Source organism: Cervus elaphus, chromosome 20, assembly GCF_910594005.1.
Source record: "Cervus elaphus chromosome 20, mCerEla1.1, whole genome shotgun sequence".
Lineage (NCBI taxonomy): Eukaryota > Metazoa > Chordata > Mammalia > Artiodactyla > Cervidae > Cervus > Cervus elaphus.
The window spans coordinates 33636324-33658305 of record NC_057834.1 but is presented as its reverse complement, the minus strand read 5'-3'; the positions used below and the strand labels follow the sequence as shown (position 1 = coordinate 33658305).

General features: G+C 37.9%; 1 protein-coding gene across 1 annotated transcript; it reads right to left on the bottom strand.

Moving 5' to 3' along the window:
* Window positions 1-17824: 17824 nt before the first annotated feature.
* Window positions 17825-18854, bottom strand: LOC122677348 (olfactory receptor 10J5). The gene has a single exon (XM_043877346.1). It carries the CDS (start codon window positions 18821-18823, stop codon window positions 17894-17896), a length of 930 nt encoding a protein of 309 aa, XP_043733281.1. The 5' UTR covers window positions 18824-18854; the 3' UTR covers window positions 17825-17893.
* Window positions 18855-21982: the final 3128 nt, after the last annotated feature.

Sequence of the window (21982 nt, the reverse complement as noted above, 5' to 3'; positions counted from 1 at the left end):
TCTTTACCAGCTGAGCTACCGGGGAAGCCCTTGTAGTGTGATAGGGAGCAGTAAAAATTATCATAGCCCCGAAGTAAGACTGAAAGTACACTACTAGGCCTTCCAGGTAAAAGCAACTGCTTTTGGCTGTCCTTAAACTGTATGGAGAAAAAGTCATCCAGGTCAATAACTGTGTGACAAGTGTCACATGCTATGTGGATTTGCTCCCTTAGAGACACTACACATGGGGAAGCAATAGCAATTGGTACCACAATCAGATTAAGTTTACAACAGCCCATGATCATTCTCTAGCATAAATCTGACTTATGTGCAGCCAAAGTGAAGGAATTAAATAGCAATGTGATGGGTATTATCATCCCCACTTCTTTAGGTTTTTTTATGTTGCTATTCATCTCTATAATTCCCATTAGTAAAGTGATATTGTTTCTCATTTACTATCTCGAAAAGGAATAGTAAATGAGATGGAATTCCAGTTGAGCTATTTCAAATCCTGAAAGATGATGCTGTGAAAGTGCTGCACTCAATATGGCAGCAAATTTGGAAAACTCAGCAGTGGCCACTGAACTGGAAAAGGTCAGTTTCATTGCAATCCCAAAGAAAGGGAATGCCAAAGAATGCTCAAACTGCTGCACAATTGCACTCATCTCACACGCTAGTAAAGTGATGCTCAAAATTCTCCAAACCAGGTTTCAGCAATACATGAACCATGAACTTCCAGATGTTCAAGTTGGTTTTAGAAAAGGCAGAGGAACCAGAGATCAAATTGCCAACATCCGCTGGATCATAGTAAAAGCAAGAGAGTTCCAGAAAAACATCTATTTCTGCTTTATTGACTATGCCAAAGCCCTTGACTGTGTGGATCACAATAAACAGTGGAAAATTCTGAAGGAGATGGGAATACCAGACCACCTGACCTGCCTCTTGAAAAACCGGTATGCAGGTCAGGAAGCAACAGTTAGAACTGGACATGGAAAAAAAGACTGGTTCCAAATAGGAAAAGGAGTATGTCAAGGCTGTATATTGTCACCCTTCTTATTAAGCTTATATGCAGAGTACATCATGAGAAACGCTGGGCTAGATGAAGCACAAGCTGGAATCAAGATTGCTGGGAGAAATATCAATAACCTCAGATATGCAGCTGACACCACCCTTATGGCAGAAAGTGATGAAGAACTAACGAGCCTCTTGTTGAAAGTGAAAGAGGAGAGTGAAAAAGTTGGCTTAAAGCTCAACGTTCAGAAAACGAAGATCATGGCATCTGGTCCCATCACTTCATGGCAAATAGATGGGGAAACAGTGGAAACAGTGGCTGACTTTATGTTCTGGGGGCTCCAAAATCACTGCAGATGGTGATTGCAGCCATGAAATTAAAAGACATTTACTCCTTGGAAGGAAAGTTATGACCAACCTAGACAGTATATTGAAAAGCAGAGCCATTGCTTTATCAACAAAGGTCCGTCTAGTCAAGGCTATGGTTTTTCCAGTGGCCGTGTATGGATGTAAGAGTTGGACTTTAAAGAAAGCTGAGCACTGAAGAACTGATGCTTTTGAACTGTGGTGTTGGAGAAGACTCTTAGTCCCTTGGACTGCAAGGAGATCCAACCAGTCCATGCTAAAGGAGATCAGTCCTGGGTGTTCATTGGAAAGTCTGATGTTGAAGCTGAAACTCCAATACTTTGGCCACCTGATGCAAAGAGCTGACTCATTTGAAAAGACCCCGATGTTGGGAAAGATTGAGGGCAGAAGGAGAAGGGGATGATAGAGGATGAGATGGTTAGATGGCATCACCAAGTCAATGGACATGGGTTTGGGTGGACTCCAGGAGTAGGTGATGGACGGGGAAGCCTGGCGTGCTGCGGTTGATGGGGTCACAAAGAGTCAGACAGGACTGAGTGACTGAACTGAACTGAACTGATCTTGAAAAGGAGAGGAAATTCTAAGGGCTTTTATTTAACACTTGCTACCATATGACCCATATGTGAGGGAACCACTGTGGGGGACTCTACCGGTCGCTAAGCATATCTATTCTAGTTTTACATTAGAGAACTGAGGAAGTAACCACCAGGTGAAGTGCTCTGTGTCACATCAGAGCTAACACTGCATCTGTCACCTGACCTGAGTCAACACAGCGGATCATCACAGTCTATCAGCTAGTTCCCAAACCAATGTCAATTCAAAGATCAAGAGCCCCTTGACTGAAAGGGAGGCCAAGTCTCCTCAAGGAAGTGTCCTGCATAATTAATACAAGTACACACTGTAAATTTTCCACCTAATCTTTCCCCAAGGGGACCTATACCCATATAGTAGAGTGGCTTCACTGAGGAATAAGAAATACCCAGACCTATCAAGGATTACTTGACACTGGCCCAAAATTTATGTTAACATTTTGGGACCCAAAATCTAACTGTGGCTCATCAATCAAAATGGTGGCTTATGGGGGTCAGGTGGACAAAATGGCATGCCCTGTGGATGTCAGTCCATCTCTTTCCCCAGCTACCTTATTGTTTGTTCAAAAGCTCCCATGAACAAAATGGTCATGTTAGCAGAGGTGGAACCTACACCTAGGCTCCGCAATATGGACTTACCCTTAACAAAGTTGATCTGAATTATATCATTGCTGAGCACCTTATCTGCCAAAAGCAGCAACCAATAGTAACTCCTAAATGTGATATCATTCTTTGTTAAGAATCAGTCTGGTGGCAGGTTGATTATAATAGACCTCTTTCCCCATGGAAGGGGCAGAAATCTGTCTTTGCTGGAACAGACACAAATTCAGAAAATTGATTTGGTTTCCCTTCCCATAATGCTTTCTGCCAGTCCTACCATCTGTGGACACTCGGAATGCCTTAACCACTATCATGACATTCCCCCTAACATTGCATCTGGCAAAGGAACTCATTTCACAGTAAAGGAAATACAGCAATGGACTCATGACTACAGAATTAACTAATCTTACCACATAGTCCATCATCCAGAAATAGGTGATGTATTTGAAAGATAAATGGCTTACTAATGACTTGGTTACTCCACCAGTTGTAAGATATCTTAAAATGACAGGGCTCTCTTTTAAATCAAAGAATGTATGTTCTGAATCAGACAATTATACAGCCAGAATTTATGGGTCTAGGAGTTAAGGGGTGGAAGTGGTAATGGTTTCTTTTTTTCCCATTTCACCTAATAACTCACTTGCAGGATTTTCTTCCTGTCCCAGCATACTTAGCTCCATGGGTCTTAGTCCTCATGGGCAAAATATTTCTAACCAAGAAATGTAACAAAAATAATTAAATTTAATTAGAAGATGAGACTGTCGCCTGGCCATTTGTGGCCCCACACACCATTGAACCAACAGTAATCCTCTGTTACAATTAATCCTTTATATTAAACTTTCATTATTCAAACTGTGGTTTCCCAAATGGACCATGACTGATATACTTCTTTTTTATATTAAGCAATCAAACTATTTTCTAAGCACTGTTAGCTGAATCACACAAGTTTTAATGTCTTACATCTCAGTTTCTATTCAGTTCCAAATATTTTTCAATTTCCCTTATAATCTATTCTTTAACTCATCAATTACTAGTCTGTGTGTGTTAAATTCCAAATGTTTTTACCTGATATTTTTTGTTTGATTTAGAATTGAATTCCACTGTGGTTAGAGAACATACTTTGTATGATTTTAATACTTACAAGTTTATTGAATCTTATTTTATGATTCATATGTTCTCTCTTGCTTCCATGTGCACTTGGAAAGTGTAGTCTGCTGTTGGTTGGAAGGTTCTATAAATATCAAAAGGTCAAACTGACTAAAACATGGAAGAGGTATTCTATTTGCTTATTTACTGCCTACTCATTCAATCAATTGCTAAGCAAGTATTGAAATCCCCAATCAGAATTGTAAATTTATCTATTTCTCTCTCTATTTAGCTTAGTTTTTGTTTTGCTTATTTTAGAATTCTATTACTAGGAGCTGTGTATTTAAGATTGTCATGTCTTACTGATGAATTAGCTTTTTGTTTTAATAAAATCTCCCAATTTTATTTATGGTAATATGTCTTGTTTTGAAATCTACTTTGCCTGATATTAATGAAAACTGAAGGTGAAAGTAAGGCATTTTTAGATAAGTGAAAACTGGGATAATTTCTACAGCACTAGAAATTGCTAAAGAAGTTGTAGAAGGTAACACTACTCCTATAGAGTTTGCATGGACATGAGTTTGAGCAAACTCCAGGAGACTGTGAAGGACAGGAAAGATTGCAGCCCATGGCGTCACAAAGAGTTAGACCTGATTGAGTGACTGAACAACAACAAATGTTATATCTTTACCTACACTAGTTGTTTCAATTCATCCATGTATTTTTATTTCAGTTTGTTTTTATCCATTCTGACAACATCTGCCTTTTCATTGACCTATCTAGTATGGCAGATCCTTGAACAACATAGGTTTGAACTGTGCAGGTCCTCTTATAGATGGAATTTTTTCAACATGTATACTACTATATTTATAATCTGAGATTGGTTGAATTCACAAATGTTGAACTACAGACACAAAGTGCCAACTTTTGGACTTCCCTTGGCACAGTGGATATGAACCTGTCTACCAAGATAGAGGACATGAGTTTGATTCCTGTTCCTGGAAGATTCCAAAAGTCATGGAGCTACTATGCCCATGTGCCACAACTACTGACCCACCACTCTAGAGCCTGTGAGCTGCAACTACTGAGCCTCTGTGCCATAATGACTGAAGCCCACACACTCTAGGGCCTGTGAACCACAACTACTGAGCTTGTTTGCCTCAACTAATGAAATCCATGCACCCTAGAGCTGCACGTCGAAACTGCTGAGCGTACATGCTGCAACTATTGAACCCTGCATGCCAAAAGCATGTGCCCTGCAATCAGAGAAGCCATTGCAATGAGAAGCCCATGCACAGCAAGAGAGTAGTCTCTGCTCACTGCAACTAAAAGTCCGTGAGCAGCAAAGCAGATCCAGCACAACCAAAAGTGAATAAAAGTAATGAATGAAATTTTATTTAGAAAGTGCCAATTGTAAAGTTATATGTGGATTTTCAACTGCTGGGACCGGGGTGGGGGCAGGGAGTGTTTGAGTACCCTTAATTCCCATGTCTTATGGCAGAAAGTGAAGAGGAACTAAAAAAAAAGCCTCTTGATGAAAGTGAAGGAGGAGAGTGAAAAAGTTGGCTTAAAGCTCAACGTTCAGAAAACTAAGATCATGGCATCTGGTCCCATCACTTCATGGCAAATAGATGGGGAAATAGTGGAAACAGTGTCAGACTTTATTTTTTTGGTCTCCAAAATCACTACAGATGGTGATTGAAGCCATGAAATTAAAAGACGCTTACTCCTTGGAAAGAAAGTTATGACCAACCTAGATAGTGTATTAAAAAGCAGAGACATTACTTTGCCAACAAAGGTCTGTCTAGTCAAGGCTATGGTTTTCCCAGTGGTCATGTATGGATGTGAGAGTGGGACTATAAAGAAAGCTGAGTGCAGAAGAATTGATGCTTTTGAGCTGTGGTATTGGAGAAGACTCTTGAGAGTTCCTTGGACTGCAAGGAGATCCAACCAGTCCATCCTAAAGCAGGTCAGTCCTGGGTGTTCATTGGAAGGACTGATGTTGAAGCCAAAACTCCAATACTTTGGCCACCTCATGCGAAGAGTTGACTCATTGGAAAAGACCCTGATGCTGGGGAAGATTGGGGGCAGGAGGAGAAGGGGAGGACAGAGGATAAGATGGCTGGATGGCATCACTGACTCAATGGACATGGATTTGGGTAGACTCCGGGAGTTGGTGATGGACAGAGAGGCCTGGCGTGCTGCAGTTCATGGGGTCACAGAGAGTCGGACACAACTGAGTGACTGAACTGAACTGAACTGTATCCCCGTGTCATTTAATCCCCATATATGTAGATTGAATGTAGCTCTTACTACAATTGAATTTAAGTCTAATGTTTTGCTATATTTTCTATTTGTCTCATTTGCTAGCTGTTCCTGTTTCTTTATTCCTTGAGTATTAATGTATTTCTTAAATATTAATACTTAAATATTTTAACTATTTTATTTCTGTATTATTTTCATAGGTATGCCTCATTGCATTATTCTTTTCATTATTGTTCTATGAATATGCATTCTTATTACAATCCTTCTTAGTTAAAATCATACCACTTCTTGTTAAACAAAAACATCTCATAACAGTGCAGTTACAGTTGTCTTTCTATAGGCTATAGCTGTCATGTATATGACACCTGTATACATTATAAGCCTCTCAATATTATGTCACAATATTTTCTTTAATATATCCTTTAAAATAACTGAAAGAAAAACAAGATATCTTTATTTACCCATATATCATTATGTCCAGTGATCTTCAGTCCTTTCTATAAAACTATAGCTTGAATCTGATGTTGTATTCCTCCAACCTTAAGAACTTCCTTTAGCATTTCTGATAGTGTATAATTATCTCAATTTTTAATTATCTGAAAATATATTCACATACATATAATTTCTGAATGGTATTTTTTACTGGATATAGAATTCTAACTTAACACTAAAAATGTCATTTAACTGTGTTCTGGTTTCCATCATTTTTGATTAGAAGTCAGTGAAATGATTATTGTTCACTTATATGTAGTATACCACTTTTACTGGTGACTATCAAGGTTTATTTTAAAGATTCACCTCTGATGTACTTAGATTTGGTGTTCTTTTTATTTATCCTGCTTGAGATTCACTGAGATTCTTGGATCTCTATATTTCTCATTAATTTGGCCAATGCATCTCCAGACATTTTGTGACACATTCTGTTCTCTATTTATGACTCCAATCACAGAAATTAGACTTCTTATATTGTGTATAAATCATTGAGATTTTTCTTTTTTCTGTTCTTAGATCAGTAGAAATTATTGAATCTCAACTTCAAGTTAACCAGTCCTTTCTTTTACCAACTCCAGTTTGCTGTTGAGCAAATTAGTAAATTTTTCATTTCAAATATTTTAACTTTCTGTTTTATAAGTCCTTATTACAATTTTCATTTCTTTACTGAGATTCCACATCTGTTGTTCATTAAGAGCATATTTTCCTATAAATCTTTGAATCTATATATATACTGCCTTTTTTCTTTTTTTAAGCACCTGACTACTAATTTGGGCCATCTTAAAACTGACTTCTATAGACTACTTTTCTCTTAGTCATGGAGTCATATTTTTCTGTTTATTTCAATGTTGAGCATTTAAATGTATGCTGGACATTGTGGAAGATACATTATAGAAATTCTTGGACTCATTAATCTTGGTGCACTTGCTATCTTTGAGTTGGCACAATTGTCAGTAAATCTCCCTATAGCACAGTGGTTTGACTTGCCAAATTCATTCACCTTGACCTGGCCCAAACAACACATGAAAGGATGACATTACCAGCTGAGTTAGGCCATTTTCTTCTCTGAGGTTCTATGGTACTCTGTGTATAGCACTAATCACACTGTATTAAGACAGTTGCAAGAAGATTGTGGGTTACTTAAGAGAAGCCAAGTCAAGTGAAAGTCTCTCAGTCATGTCTGACTCTTGGCAACCCCATGGACTATACAGTCCAAGGAATTCTCCAGGCCAGAACACTGGAGTGGGTAGCCTTTCCCTTCTCCAAGGGATCTTCCCAACCCAGGGATCAAACATTGTGTCCCACATTGCAGGTGAATTCTTTACCAGCTGAGCCACAAGGGAAGCCCAAGAATACTGGAGTGGGTACCTATCCCTTCTCCAGCAGATCTTCCTGACCCAGGAATCGAACTGGGGTCTCCTGCATCACAGGTGGATTCTTTACCAAATGAGCTATCAGGGAAGCCTTAAGAGAAGGAAGGCTTAAGAAGAAGAAAGACTTAAGAGAAGGGCTCAGGTCTAATCTCTTCAGCTAGTGCCTGATACTCAGAGTGGGTATTCATGTCATATTTGTTGATGCAACAAACAGAATCATTTAGAAGGTCATAAATCATATGATGCTAACACAAAACTCACAAAATACTGGAATATGTGGGCCTTTTAAAGTTTTATTTATTTTTAATTGAAGGATCGTTGCTTTACAATATTGTGTTGATTTCTGCCATATATCCACATAAATCAGCCAAAAGTATACATATGTCCCTCTTGAACCTCCTTCCCACCTCCCACCCCTTCCTACCCCTCTAGGTTGTCACAGAGTACTAGTTTGATATCCCTGAGTCACATGGAAATTCTCACTGGTTATCTGTTTTACATATGGTAATGTGTATGTGGGTCATTTAACTCAGACACAAAGATGCTAATATAAGCTCAGTTTCAGCTGAAGGTGTCAATGAACCACAACACAAGGTAAATTTAAATGCTCATGGTAAACATTTAAAGAAATACATTAATGAGGTTCAATGTACCTTGGTTACAAAGGGAAGAGAAGAAATCAGAACATTTCAGGAAGAGTCTGCAATACTGGCTGAAATGAAGCTCTAGCACGTAAAACAAAGGTTACTCATTCATCATACCTCTCTCCCTGATGAAACTGTGTGTGTGTGTGTGTGTGTGTGTGTGTGTATTTGTACATATGAATAAAGAAAGAACATGGAATTTAGGGTTGATAGATTGGTAATTGAGGCTCACTTCTTTTTTAATCCAACTTTTATCTCTAATGGTGTAGGCACCCTTAGGAACATCCCTTAATCTTCCTCCAGTGCATTTATCTGAAACTGACATAGTAATATTTACCTTACAGGAGTGGTGTTGGAATCAAGTGAGATCATGAATGTGAAAGACCTTTGAGAGTGTAAAGAGCTACATAAATATTAGAGATAGTTATAAAATAATTCAAATGAAGCATTATTACCTTTGACTATGGTATTCATCACATCTAAAACTCCCAAATGCTCTCTCCCCTCACAAAAATATATGTGTGTACTCACACACATACACACACACAATTCCACATGTGTAAATACTTCAGCAGCAGCTTCAAAACTGATCTGGGATCTTGCATGCTTTAAATGTGCATTTTTAAAAATTGTGTGCAACATACTACGTGTCTTAATTTGGCTTCACTTTATCTCTCCTGCCCACCTCCCTCTTCTCTCCTCTTGGAAACATTTATACTTAAGAACATGTTTTATTCTACACATTGTTGGTAGTGCTGCAACGATTTTCTCTAATCCATCATGTACTGCAAGTGGGGAGTGTGAAAGGATATCGGGTGAAACTGGTTTTTCTCTAGAGAAGCTACAAAGTCAACACTGTGAAAATCCTATTTCAGAATATTTAAGATCTGTAAGAGTCTGGTTCACTTTTTTTTCCCTCAAAGGTAAGTATTAAAAATATCTTAACTCTTGATTTTACATGTCAAGCTACCGGTTTTGTTATTTTTCTGGTACGGCTAAGACATCAACCCAGTATTAACCCAGATTCCTTCAAAAGAAGGATTTTTTCCCCCAGCCCAATTTTAAATGACTAACAAAAATATATGAATGTCAATGGAGTTTATGCAGCAAGTGAGACCTGATTATAGGCAATGCTGCAACGGGGAGAAGTAATTTCAAGTATGCTCCCAAGATTGTCACTCCTACTGTTTTTCCTGTTTACGTTAGGTGAGGGAAGTCTTTATAGGAGATAAAGGGAATATAATAGGCTGTCTCTATCAAAATAAAACAAAACTGGAAATCCCTGGATAAGACCTTATACTAAATATTTGCTCACACATTCAATATATGCATATTTCCAAAAGTATATTAAGCACCTGTTATTTGTCAGGCTAATAATCAGCATGGCAATGGGCATATAGAGATGAATAATCTTCACCCGCTAGTACTTCTAGCTTTTTCAGGCTATATATCTCTGCTCAGGCTCATTTCTTCCCCTTGATTGTCCTCCCTCATCCCTCCCAGACCGCAGTTGAGCTAGCACCATGGAAAGTTAATTAAATATCATCTCTCTGAATTATTTTCTGACTTTCTAAATAGATTTTGATCAGTTCCCTTTTTTTGTACAACACTCCTGACCCCAAACAACAATCCTATACGCATGCCAATAGCAAGTTTTGGTATTTTTCTTATTTTCTCTGTTTTCCCATTGGACTGTGAAGAACTAGAAATAGAATCCCTACATTGCTCAGTATTATAGATCCAGAACTACTTAACTGCTCAATACACAGTGCTTGAGAAATGCACAAAGACTGAATAAATATATGATATTATGGTTACTTTTCTGATGAGCAGAAAAGCTAAGCAAAAGAAGTGCTGAAACAAGAGGGGTTTTGCAATGCACAAGAGACCCAAGATGAAGAAACATGTGTAGAGTGAAATATTGGAAAATTATGATAACAGAAGATAATGAAGACAGCCCCCACATTACCAGCAATCTAAGTGTTATGAATTGATTATAAAATTTTAGTAAGATCTTGTCATTTAAAGTTTACATATAACAAAAACTACCTACATACGTGTGCACATATAACTTGGATAAAAGTAGCAAATTTTAAGACCTAAAAAAATGTGGACACACGCATGCACACACACATAGCTGATTCACTGTTCCTGAGTCATCCTTCTAGAAGGACCTGGGACCACACAGGCATACCTACTCTTGTACTATTTGCTGCACTTCTACTGTAGAAGCTGCTTCCTCCAGTGAGTCTAAATTCATGCAAAGTGTGTAAATGATGAACACTAATGGGCAATTCACTCATCTGTGAGGTGTGTTGAGGAGGAGCAGGAATGATGCTTAAACACTTAAGAGAATGGAAGGGATGGGATGGAAGAAAGCCAGAAAACTCTCAATAAAGAAGAAGATCACAAGTGTAACAAAAACTACCTATATCTCTACTATCTACATATTTCTCCATATCTGTATATACATTGATCTATATACATATCTACATACTATATACCTATGCGTGTGTGCATGCGTGTGTCCACATTTTTTTAGGTCTTAAAATTTGCTACTTTTATCCAAGTTATATGTGCACACTTATGTAGGTGGTTTTTGTTATATGTAAACTTTAAATGACAATATTTTACTATAATTTTGTATTTTAACGTGTGTCAAAATATATACACTATTGTCATGAAATAGGTAACTAGTGAGAACCTATTATGTAACACCAGGAACCCTACTCAGTGATCTGTGGTGACCTGAACAGGAAGGAAATCTAAAAAAGACGAGATTTATGTATGTGTGTAACTCACTTTGCTGGACAGAGGAAACTAACACAGCACTGTAAAGCAACTGTGTTCCAATTAAGTTATTTTTAAAAAATAAACATTTAAAAAAAAAGAAGACCGCATGTGCCTTCTTATATATATATATATATATATATAATATATATATATATATATATATATACATGACATGACATTGGCATGACATTGAAGTCGCTCAGTCATCTCCAACTCTTTGCGGCCCCGTGGACTGTAGCCCACCAGGCTCCTCCATCCGTGGACACATGCATACATATACTTCATTGCAGTGTAGTTGACTTACAGAGTTTCAGGTGCTCAGCAAGGTGATTCAGTTATACAAATACACATATTGAAATTGTTTTCCATCATAGGTTATTATAAGATATTGACTATGATTCCCTATGCTATACAGTAAATCCTTGCTGCTTGTTGCATATCTATTTTTATTTATAAATCTAGTATTCTATTCATACTAAGTCAAACAAGTAGAATCAAAATGTCATAATTTTTTTAGTTAGGCAAACATTCATGTTTTCTAAAAAATATATATTATACATATTTATATACATATGTGTCTAAAAAGCTTTTCTACCGCACACTTGATAAAGGCTTGAGAAAAACATCGAAAAAAAAAAAAAAAAGAAGAGATAGAGAAATTAGAGAACATAAACTAAATGAAATGGGAGCACTGAATATGAAGTAGAAAAAGTGAAACAAACCACATAAAAGTAAAAGATCATCATATAGTGCAGTTGTTTTTAAACATGACTGCTCATTAGAAATGAATCTGGAGATCTGGAGGAAAAAAAAAAAAAGCAAAGCCTGGTCATTTGTATTTTTCAAAAAATTTCAAGATAATTCTGATATGCATTTGGATTTTAAAAAGTGATTACAGATTTTTCTGTTAAATGGCAGTTTTGGTGATATAGATTTCTGTTATTTTTCTGTTGACCAATCATGATACAATGGTATTGAGTAACAGTTACATAATCAATAGTAAAAGATGTTTATCAGTTTCCACAGTCAATAGCCAGACAAAAAATAAAAGATCATTATAATTGCAAGCTATAATGGGAACATGATTAACTTAACAATATAAAATAATTACATACAATTGGGGGGAGCAGTCAAGCAGAGTGATGTGGTAAGTGGAAATGCATATATGCACATGTTCTCATTCACCCAGTCAGACTGTCTTTTGGTTGGTGCCTTTAATCCATCTACATTTAAGGTAATTATCAATATGTGTGATTCTATTACAGTTTTCTTAATTGTTTAGAGTTTATTTTCTGTAGATCTTTTCCTTTTCTTGTGTTTCCTGCCTAGAGAAGTTCCTGGGAAGTCCCATTAGCATTTGTTTAAAAGCTGGTTTGGTGTTGCTGAATTCTCTTAACCTTTATCCGGAAAGTTTTTTATTTCTCTATCAAATCTGAAGGAGAGTCTTGATTGGTAGAGTATTCTTGGTTGCAGCTTCTTCCCTTTCATCACTTTAAATATACCATGCCATTCCCTTCTGACTTGTAGAGTTTCTGTTGAGAAATCAGCTGATGGTCTGGATGAGAGTTCCCTTGTATGTTATTTGTCATTTTTCTCTTGTTGCTTTTAATATTTTATCTCTGTCTTTAATTTTTGTCAGTTTGATTACTATGTGCCTCAGTGTGTTCCTCCTTGGGTTTATCCTGCCTGGGACTCTCTGTGCTTCCTGGACTTGGTTGACTATTTCCTTTCCCACATTAGGGAAGTTTTCAGCTATTAGCTCTTCCAAATTTTCTCTCTGTCTTCTCCTTCTGGGGCCTCTATAGTGTGAATGTTGATTAGTTTAATGTTGTCCCAGAAGTCTCCTAGGCTGTCTTCATTTCTTTTCATTCTTTTCCCTATATTCTATTCTGTGGCAGAATATATTTCCTATATTCTAGGAATATTTCTAGAATATTTCCTATATTCTATTCTATTCTATTCTATTCCATCATTCTGTCCTCCAGGTCATTTATCTGTTCTTCTGCCTCAATTATTCTGCTATAGATTCCTTCTAATGTATTATTCATCTTTGTTTGTTCTTTAGTTCTTGTAGGTCTTTGGTAAACATTTCTTGCATCTTCTCAATCTTTGCCTCCATTCTTTTCCCAAAATTCTGGATCATATTCACTATTATTCTGAATTCTTTTTCTGGAAGGTGGCTATCTCCATTTCATTTAGTTGTTTTTTGGGGATTTTATCTTGTCCCTTCATCTGGGATATAACTCTGCTTTTTCATCATGATTAACTTTCTGTAGTATGGTTTTTGTTTTAACCGCTGTGAGGTTGTGCTGTTTCTTGCTTCTTCTGTCTGCCCTCTGATGGATGAAGATAAGAGGCTTGTGAAAGCTTCTTGAAGGGAGGGAATGGTGAGGGGACAAACTAGGTCTTGCTTTGGTGGGCAGGGCCTTGCTCAGTAAAGATTTAGTCCAATTATCTGCTAATGGTTGTACTGCCTCCCTGTAGTTTTTGGCCTGAGGTGACCCAGCCCTGGGGTCTATGGGCTCTATAGTAGGATTAATGGGAAACTCTAAAAGGGTTTATGCCAAGGGGGGACTTCCAGTGCCCCCATCCCTGGGTGAGCTCCTGCCGACCCACACCTCCACAGAAGGCCCTCCAACACTAGGAGGTAGTTTTGGTTCAGTCTCCTGTGGGATCTTTGCTTCTCTCCCCTGAGTCTTGGTGCATGCAAAATTTTGTCTGTGCCCTCCAAGGCTGGAGTCGCTGTTCCCCCAGTCCTCTGGAAGGTATATAATCAAATCCTGCTGGCCCTCAAGGCCAGATTCCCTTAGGATTCCCAGTCCCTTTGTTGGATCCCTAGGCTGGGAAGACTGATGTGGGGTTCAGAACCTTCACAATAGTGAGAGAACTTCTTTGGTTTTATTCTTCTTCAGTCTGTGGGTCACCCACCCAGTGGGTATGGGATTTGATTTTATCATGATTGCACCCCTCCTGTCATCTCACTGTGACCTCTTCTTTGTCTTTGGAGGTGTGGTACCTTTTTTGGTGGGTTCCAGTGTCCTCCTGTCAGTGGTTATTCAACAGCTAGTTGCAATTTTGGTGCTCTCACAGGAGACGAGCGCAAGTCCTTCTACTCCACCATCTTGAACTGCAAGCCTCTCAATATATCCACGTGTGCCTTCAGATTATCTATTTACCCTCCACTACCCCTCAGCCTCCCAGGTGAGAACCACTTACACGTTCCATTCCCCCAGCGTAATGAAAAATAGCAGTGCTCACATAGACAAAAATAAATGGGGTTAAAGAATGCTTCTCCAAAAGAGCTTAAGAAAATTATGGAAGCAAATGGTCTATAAAAGAGGAAAGTTGGATTCTGCAGTTTGTCTCTGCTAGGATTTGAGGGAAGAAATATATCAGAGAAAATTCTTTGAGAATATGATAGAAAAGTCACATTCACACTTGAGCACAACATTTAGTAAATAATTCCATAAAGTTCAAAAGTCCCCTGAAGCCCTTATAGCACTACTCCTGAAGGCACTATGAACCTCAGGTTGAGAAACCTATTCTAGAGGGACACCAGTGATGGTTACCATCGAGACTCTGATGTCAGCTATGATGTCATCCCATTACGAAAGCCTGCCACGAAGGACACTGGACAAGGAATCCCAGCCCTGCTGATCTCCTCACATTGAGACCTATGGAACAGAGAGTAAATTACAGTCATACAGAAGATGCAATAGTACTATTTGTATAGTTCAGAACAGAGAAACAAAACTGGAAAGTAAGGGGCAGGAAGTGACCTGGGGATGAAATCACAACAGGAGTGTGCAAAAAGACATGTTTCCATATCAGTGTTTCTTCATATTTTGCAGCTCTGCCTCACAGCAGAAATAAACTAGTAATAAGATGCACAAAAAAATATTCTTACAACTTTAATCATTGAGGATATAAAATAATGTAACACGAAGATGCTAATTTTTATACATTAGTATTGAGAGAAGGATGAAGTCTGCACTATTTTCTGAGAAAAGTGAATTCCAATGGCATTTGCCTTAGAACAGCCAATATCTAAGACAACTACTTCAATGCCACTTCAGCTACTAAATAGAAGTATGAAATCTGAAAGGCTTCCATAGGTTGAACAGAGAAGACTCTTTATAAAAAGTGCATCTGGATAAAAGTACAGTTAAAGAGAAGAGCCACCAATATGTTCTCTCCCAGTTTAGCCTCTAGGGAACAAGAGAGATTTTTGCTTTGATTTCGAATTAGGAAGAGAGACATATAGAAATGAATAGGAGCCAAGGAACTAACATGGCTGGATAATAATAAGTGACAAGATGAGAATGAAGTCATTATTCAGCAATCAGTTACTACTGTTTCAGTTATTCTTTATCTGTGACAACTATTCTTCACTATACCAACAGGATGTTTAAGTTGTTATAATAGAAATCAGTCAATTGAATATATAATTGTGTATAATTATATGTGAAAGATATTTCTAATGCATTGACCTTATTACTTCCAAGTATATTTTCATATTAACATAGAGCCTCTTGATGAAAGTGAAAGAGGAGAGTGAAAAAGATGGCTTAAAACTCAACATTCAAAAAACTAAGATCATGGCATACAGTCCCATCACTTCATGGCAAATAGATGGGTAAACAGTGGAAACAGTGGCAGACTTTATTTTTTGGAACTCCAAAATCACTGCAGATTGTGACTGCAGCCATGATATTAAAAGGCACTTGTTCCTTGGAAGAAAAGCGATGACAAACCTAGACCGCATATTAAAAAGCAAAGATACTACTTTGCCAACAAAGGTCCATCTAGTCAAAACTATGGTTTTTCCAGTAGTCATGCATGGATATGAGAGTTGGACCATAAAGAAAGCTGAGTGCCAAAGAACTGATGCTTTTGAGCTGTGGTGTTGGAGAAGACTCTTGAGAGTCCCTTGGACCTCAGAGATCAAACCAATCAATCCTAAGGGAAATCAGTCCTGAAAATTCACTGGAAGGACTGATGCTGAAGATGAATACTTTGGCCACCTGATGCAAAGAACTGACTCATTGGAAAAGATCCTGATGCTGGGAAAGTTTGAAGGCAGGAGGAGAAAGGGATGACAGAGGATGAGACTGTTGGATGGCATCACTGACTCGATGGACATTAGTTTGAGCAAGCTCCAGGAGTTGGTGATGGAGAGGGAAGACTGTCATGCTGCAGTCTGTGGGGTAACAAAGAGTCAGACACAATTGAACAACTGAACTGAACTGACTGATACCTTGACATGCCTAAAAACAATATCCTTCACAAAATTTATTCCATATCATAGAGTTTGTCATCCTTACTTTTAATTTCACATATGCTAATATGTGTGGTGGTAGCTCATTGTGATTTTAATCTGCATTTCCCTAATGGCTAATATTGAACGTGTTCTAATGTACTTATTTGCTATTAATTAATTTTTAATGAAATATCTGTTCAAAGCTATGATCCATTTATAACTGGGTTTGTTTGCTTTCTTTTGAGTGCTTTTTTTTTTTTAGTGCTCTTTATATATTTCAGATCCAATCCCTTTTCACATTTGTGAAATGCAAATGTTTTCTAAGTTGTTGTCTTCTCATCTTAGTAGTATGTTCTGAGTGGTAGAAATTCTTAATTTTGATGAGGTTATTTATCTTTTTTATCTTTTATGAACTGTGGTTTTGGTGTCATACAAAAAAAGAAATCTTTGCCTAACATAAAGGCACAAATATTTTCTCTTAAAAGTTCTGTAATTTTAGTTTACATTTAATTCTACCATATTTTTGAGTCAGTTTTGCATAATGTGCAAGAGGTGGATCATAACTGGTGTTTTTGCACATAGACTTCCAGTTGTTCCAGCATGAATTGATAAAACACTTTCCATTCTCCATTGAATTGCCTTTGTTTCTTAAAAAAAAAAAAAAAGAAAAAGAAAACAGTTAACCATATAAGTACAGGTTTCTTTCTGGACTCTAGTTTATGCCATTAATGTTTTCTGTCTTTATGTCAATACTCTCCTGATTACTATATTTTTAATGTCCTTTCTCTGTGTTATTATATCTTCATTTTTAATACTGTAGAGTACTTTTATGAAATTTGTAAATGCTTATATTTTATTTTGGCAAAAAAAAGCCTTTAGATTAATAAAACCTACTTCTCTCTTATTAAAAAAAAAAAAAAGAACTGCTACCCTTTTCTGAGGCTGTTCATTTTTCAATCAGCAGGAGTTAAGAAAACCCTTTCTGAAATGACTGCTACAGGGCAAGTGATTTAGCTTCTGAGAATGAAAGCCATCCTTGGGCTGTCTCTGCTGCTTCATTTCCTAAGACCTCTTCCACATCTGTTCCAGCTGTCTCTTCTCACATCTCCTTACCAGACTACATCAAGGGTCTGACTGTCGGAGAGGAGCCAGGTAAAATGAAGGCCAAAAGAGGTCTCCAAACAGAACTCCTCAGGCACAGAAACAAGTAGTCTTACTCTGGCTTGGAATGATTCTTGTATCTGGTAACAAAATTCATCAGAGCAAAAACCTGGCTTTCTGCTTTGCCCCTCAAGCATGAGAAAGAAAAACATTTCAACTCTTTGACATTATTTTCCACAAACATTGTATTTGATGAACTTGTGTATCATGGCATGTTTGTGAGTAGACACATGACACTGAGCCAAAGGTCTCCTGACAAAACAATTCAATCTGTTAAGAAATGTTTCTGCCCACAGCTCTACGCAGGGCATCCTTGACCTCCTTGTTCCTAAGACTGTAAACAACAGGATTCAGCATGGGAGTGATGATGGTGTAGGTCACAGAGAGAAGAAGATCTTTTTCAATTGCATTTTCTGACTTGGGCTTGAGGTAGGCAATGGCGGCACAGCCGTAGTGGACAACGACCACAATGAGGTGAGAGGCACATGTGGCAAAGGTCTTCTTCTGGCCCTCGGCTGAGGGTATCTTAAGGATGGAAGAGATGATGAGGATGTAGGAGGTGAAGACCAGGACAACAGGCACAATAATCACAAACGAACTTACACCATAATTGATGATCTCATTGATAGTGGTATCAATACAAGAAAGTTTCATGACTGGGTAAATGTCACAGAAGAAGTGGTCCACCACGGTGCCACAGAAGGGCAAGTTGAACATGGCCGTTACATGGAGAACTGCCATAGCAAGACCAGTGCCAAAGGACCCACAGACTAACCTAGCACACACTCCTTTGTTCATGAGGACTGTGTACCTCAGGGGCTTGCAGATGGCCACATAATGGTCATAGCCCATTACTGTGAGCAAGAAGCAATTATTAGCAGCCAAGATGACAAAAAAGAACATCTGAGTTGCACAGCTTCCCAAAGAGATAGGCTGGTTATAAAAAATGAGACCAGAAAGCATTCGTGGGATGATGACCAGTGTGTACATCGTCTCTGAGCTAGAGAGCATGCTCAGAAAGAAGTACATGGGGGTGTGGAGGTGACGGTCAATGCAGATGACAGTCACGACGATGATGTTCCCAGTCAGAGTGAAAATGTAGGCGGTGAGGAAAACCACAAAGAGGGTTATCTGGTGATTTCCAAAGATGGAGAATCCCAAGAAGATGAATTCTGCCACTTCTGTGAAGTTCTTTCTCTGCATTCTGCTATATCAGTGTCCTAAAGCAACAGATACAGGCTGTCATATCAAGGGGAAAATTCCCATCAGCAACTGGTCTTCATAGTAAGGGACAATGATAGCTGAATTGAGTGATCCTAGTTCCCCCTTTGTGACCAGCAAGCTCATGTATATGACCCCTGAATAGAAAGAGAAAACTGTGGTTGCCTTTTTGGGATTTATACATGTAAACACAATCACTAGGTGCAAACGTCCCCTATGCATGGAGACTTCTGAGCAAATGCTCACAGCACTGATGTTGGGAAAAGGAAGAGAGCCAGGAAAGAGTAATGCCCTGTGTCCCAATCAGTAAAGATGTCTACCACTTGAAACAAACTCTAGGAACAAGAGGCTTACTAATGAATTGCAGGTCAAGAAAATGACAAAAATGAGAGTTTTGAGGGGCAATGATATAGCAGAAGGAAGTAATCTGAAAGATGAACTTTGATCAGTCTTCACTGGATCTGGTGACAGGGCCACCAATAACTTTTACACAGTATTTCAGTTGAGTTTCGAATCTAGAAACCTCAATTCAGAGGAAGAATGTGGTCCAAACATGTCATTACACCCTCAAAGAACTGTAGGACAATTTGTGCTGTGATCTCTCCACTGAAATTGTTCACTCAAGTCCTGCCGCAGTAATCTTTTTTGCTGACCCCAGTAGTCCTTTTTAAGAATGAAGTCAGGAAGAGGGACAGGTAATTGGGAGAACACGGTTTAGTTTCCACTGTAGTAAGAAAGGGGGAGGACAATTCAAGTTGTCAACAAGGGAATGTAAGCATCAGAGTTGAGGAGGAGAAAGGAGTCTGCCAGCTGCTAGGAGCTGAATTGGCTTATCAATTATTTAAAAATTGGTGAACACAGAATTTGATATAATTATAAGAAATAGAGTGCACTAGTTCCCTCTACCAAAAAGCCAGAGTACACAACCTGTGTGGAGAATGTATATTTGATTTTGTGGTTCTCTACAGTGATCATTCCATTGCTCTCCCTCTTTTCTTATTCAGAATTATGAAATAGACTTTCTCTCCCACCTGCCATAATTCCCTGAAAGTTGGTTCCATCATGGTGACTCCTACAAAACTGTTCTCTCAAATGTCAAAGAAGTCTCCATTGCTAAAAGTGTCAGACTTTGCTTTTTCCTCTTTCTCTTTTCCCTCTGATTCATTTTACACTTCTGAAAACTGTGCCTCCTGGAAACATTCTCTGACCTTAGTTTCCATGACACCACACTAGTTTTCTCTTTTCTCAGCACTAATTTAGTTCTCTCCCATGAAGCTGCTCATTCCACCTATATGGTAATGGAAATGCTGCTCCTTGGTCAATCCTTGGCCTTTGCTTTTTTCTTTCCACACTCTCCTCGGATTTTTTTAGTTATAATTTCTTTGTTAATTGCTCTCAGATCTCTACTTCTATCATCAATCTTTTCCTCAAAGAATCCTCTGGATTCTTCTACTTATGGGTCTTGCTGACATAATACATTTTATTTTTTCAAAACCTAATAAACATTTATCCTCTAATATTTGGGACATACCCTCTACATCTTGAGCTTCCCTGGTAGTTCAGATGGTAAAGAATCTGCCTGCAAATTCAGGAGACCTGGGTTTGATCCCTGGGTTGGAAAGATCCCCTGGAGAAGGAAATGGCAACCCACTCCAGTATTCTGCCTGGAGAATCCCACGGACAGAGGAGTCTGGCAGGCTACAGTCCATGGGGTCACAAACAGTCAGATACAACTGAGCTACTAAGCACAAGCACTCCTCATCTTAACTTCTGTCTTTCTCGGTGACCTCACCATTATTCCAGTCAACCAAGGTCAGCATTTTGGAGTCACATGTACCTCATCATCACAGTCAGTGGAATTCTTTCTTAAATAATATCTATTGTCTCTCCCAATGTCTGGATTTACAATGACCCTCATAAGACTAGGGTGCCAAATCCTCTAGTCAGGAAATAAAATTTATTCCCATTCTAAAACATATATGGAAATGCAAAGAACTACAAAAGCCAAAGCAATTTCCAAAAAAAGTTTCAAAGCTTACACTACTGCAATTAAAGACTACAGCAATCGAGGCAGCATAGTATTGGTATAAGGACAGACATACAGATCAGTGGAACAAAACACAGATCAAAAATAATCCACATATATACGGTCAGTTAACTTTTTTACAAAGTTTTTAAATATCTTAATAATAGTATTATCAACAAATGTAGCTATTACAGACAATTGGATAGCTAGACAGAAAAAGTAAAGCCTCAAATCTTACCTCATGCCATATACCAAAAAATCAAAGTAAATCAAAGGCATAAATATAAAAGTTAAAACAAAAATTCTAGATGAAAATATGTGATAAAATCATGACCTTGGAATGAGAAAATGTCCTAGACACAAAATAAAGAAGCATAAACTATAAAAGGACAAAATCACAAACTGAACTTCATCAAAATAAAGCTTCTATTCTTCAATAGACATTGTTAGAAAAATGAAAAGGAAAGCCACAGACTGGGAAAAAATATCCACAATATACATATCTAAACTTGTATTCAAATGCATAAAGAATTCTTAGAGCTCAATACTAAGAGACATTTTTTAAATCGGAAAAATATTTAAATAGATATTTTACATGAGAAGATATACAAATGGTAAGTACATAAAAGAATGCTCAACATCATAGCCTCATTAGCCACCAGAGAAATGTAAAATAACACCATGAGATACCACTCCATGCCCACTCAAATGGCTAAAATTAAAAACTTGAAACCCCTAATGTTGTCAAGGAAGCAAAAGAATTGGAACTCTAAAATATTGATGGTGTTCTTATAAAACAATACAATCGATTTGTAAGACAGTTTGGCATATTTTTAGAAAGATAAACACATACTTACTCCACGATTCAATATTTTCCCTAAGTATTTACACAAGAGAAATGAAAACACGTGTCCATATAGAGAAGCAAACATGAATATCCCAGGGGCCTTATTCCTAAAAGCCAAAAACTGAAAACCACTCAAACTTTTATGGTGTATCTATACAATGAAATATTGCTCAGCAATAAAAGAACAGATTACTAATACAAACAACATGACTGATCCTTTCAAGCATTATCTTAAATCAAAGAAGTCAGACACAAAAGAGTGGATACA

Excerpts from the sequence above, each read along its gene's own strand:
- LOC122677348 (XM_043877346.1), bottom strand. The coding sequence starts at position 18,823 with ATGCAGAGAAAGAACTTCACAGAAGTGGCAGAATTCATCTTCTTGGGA.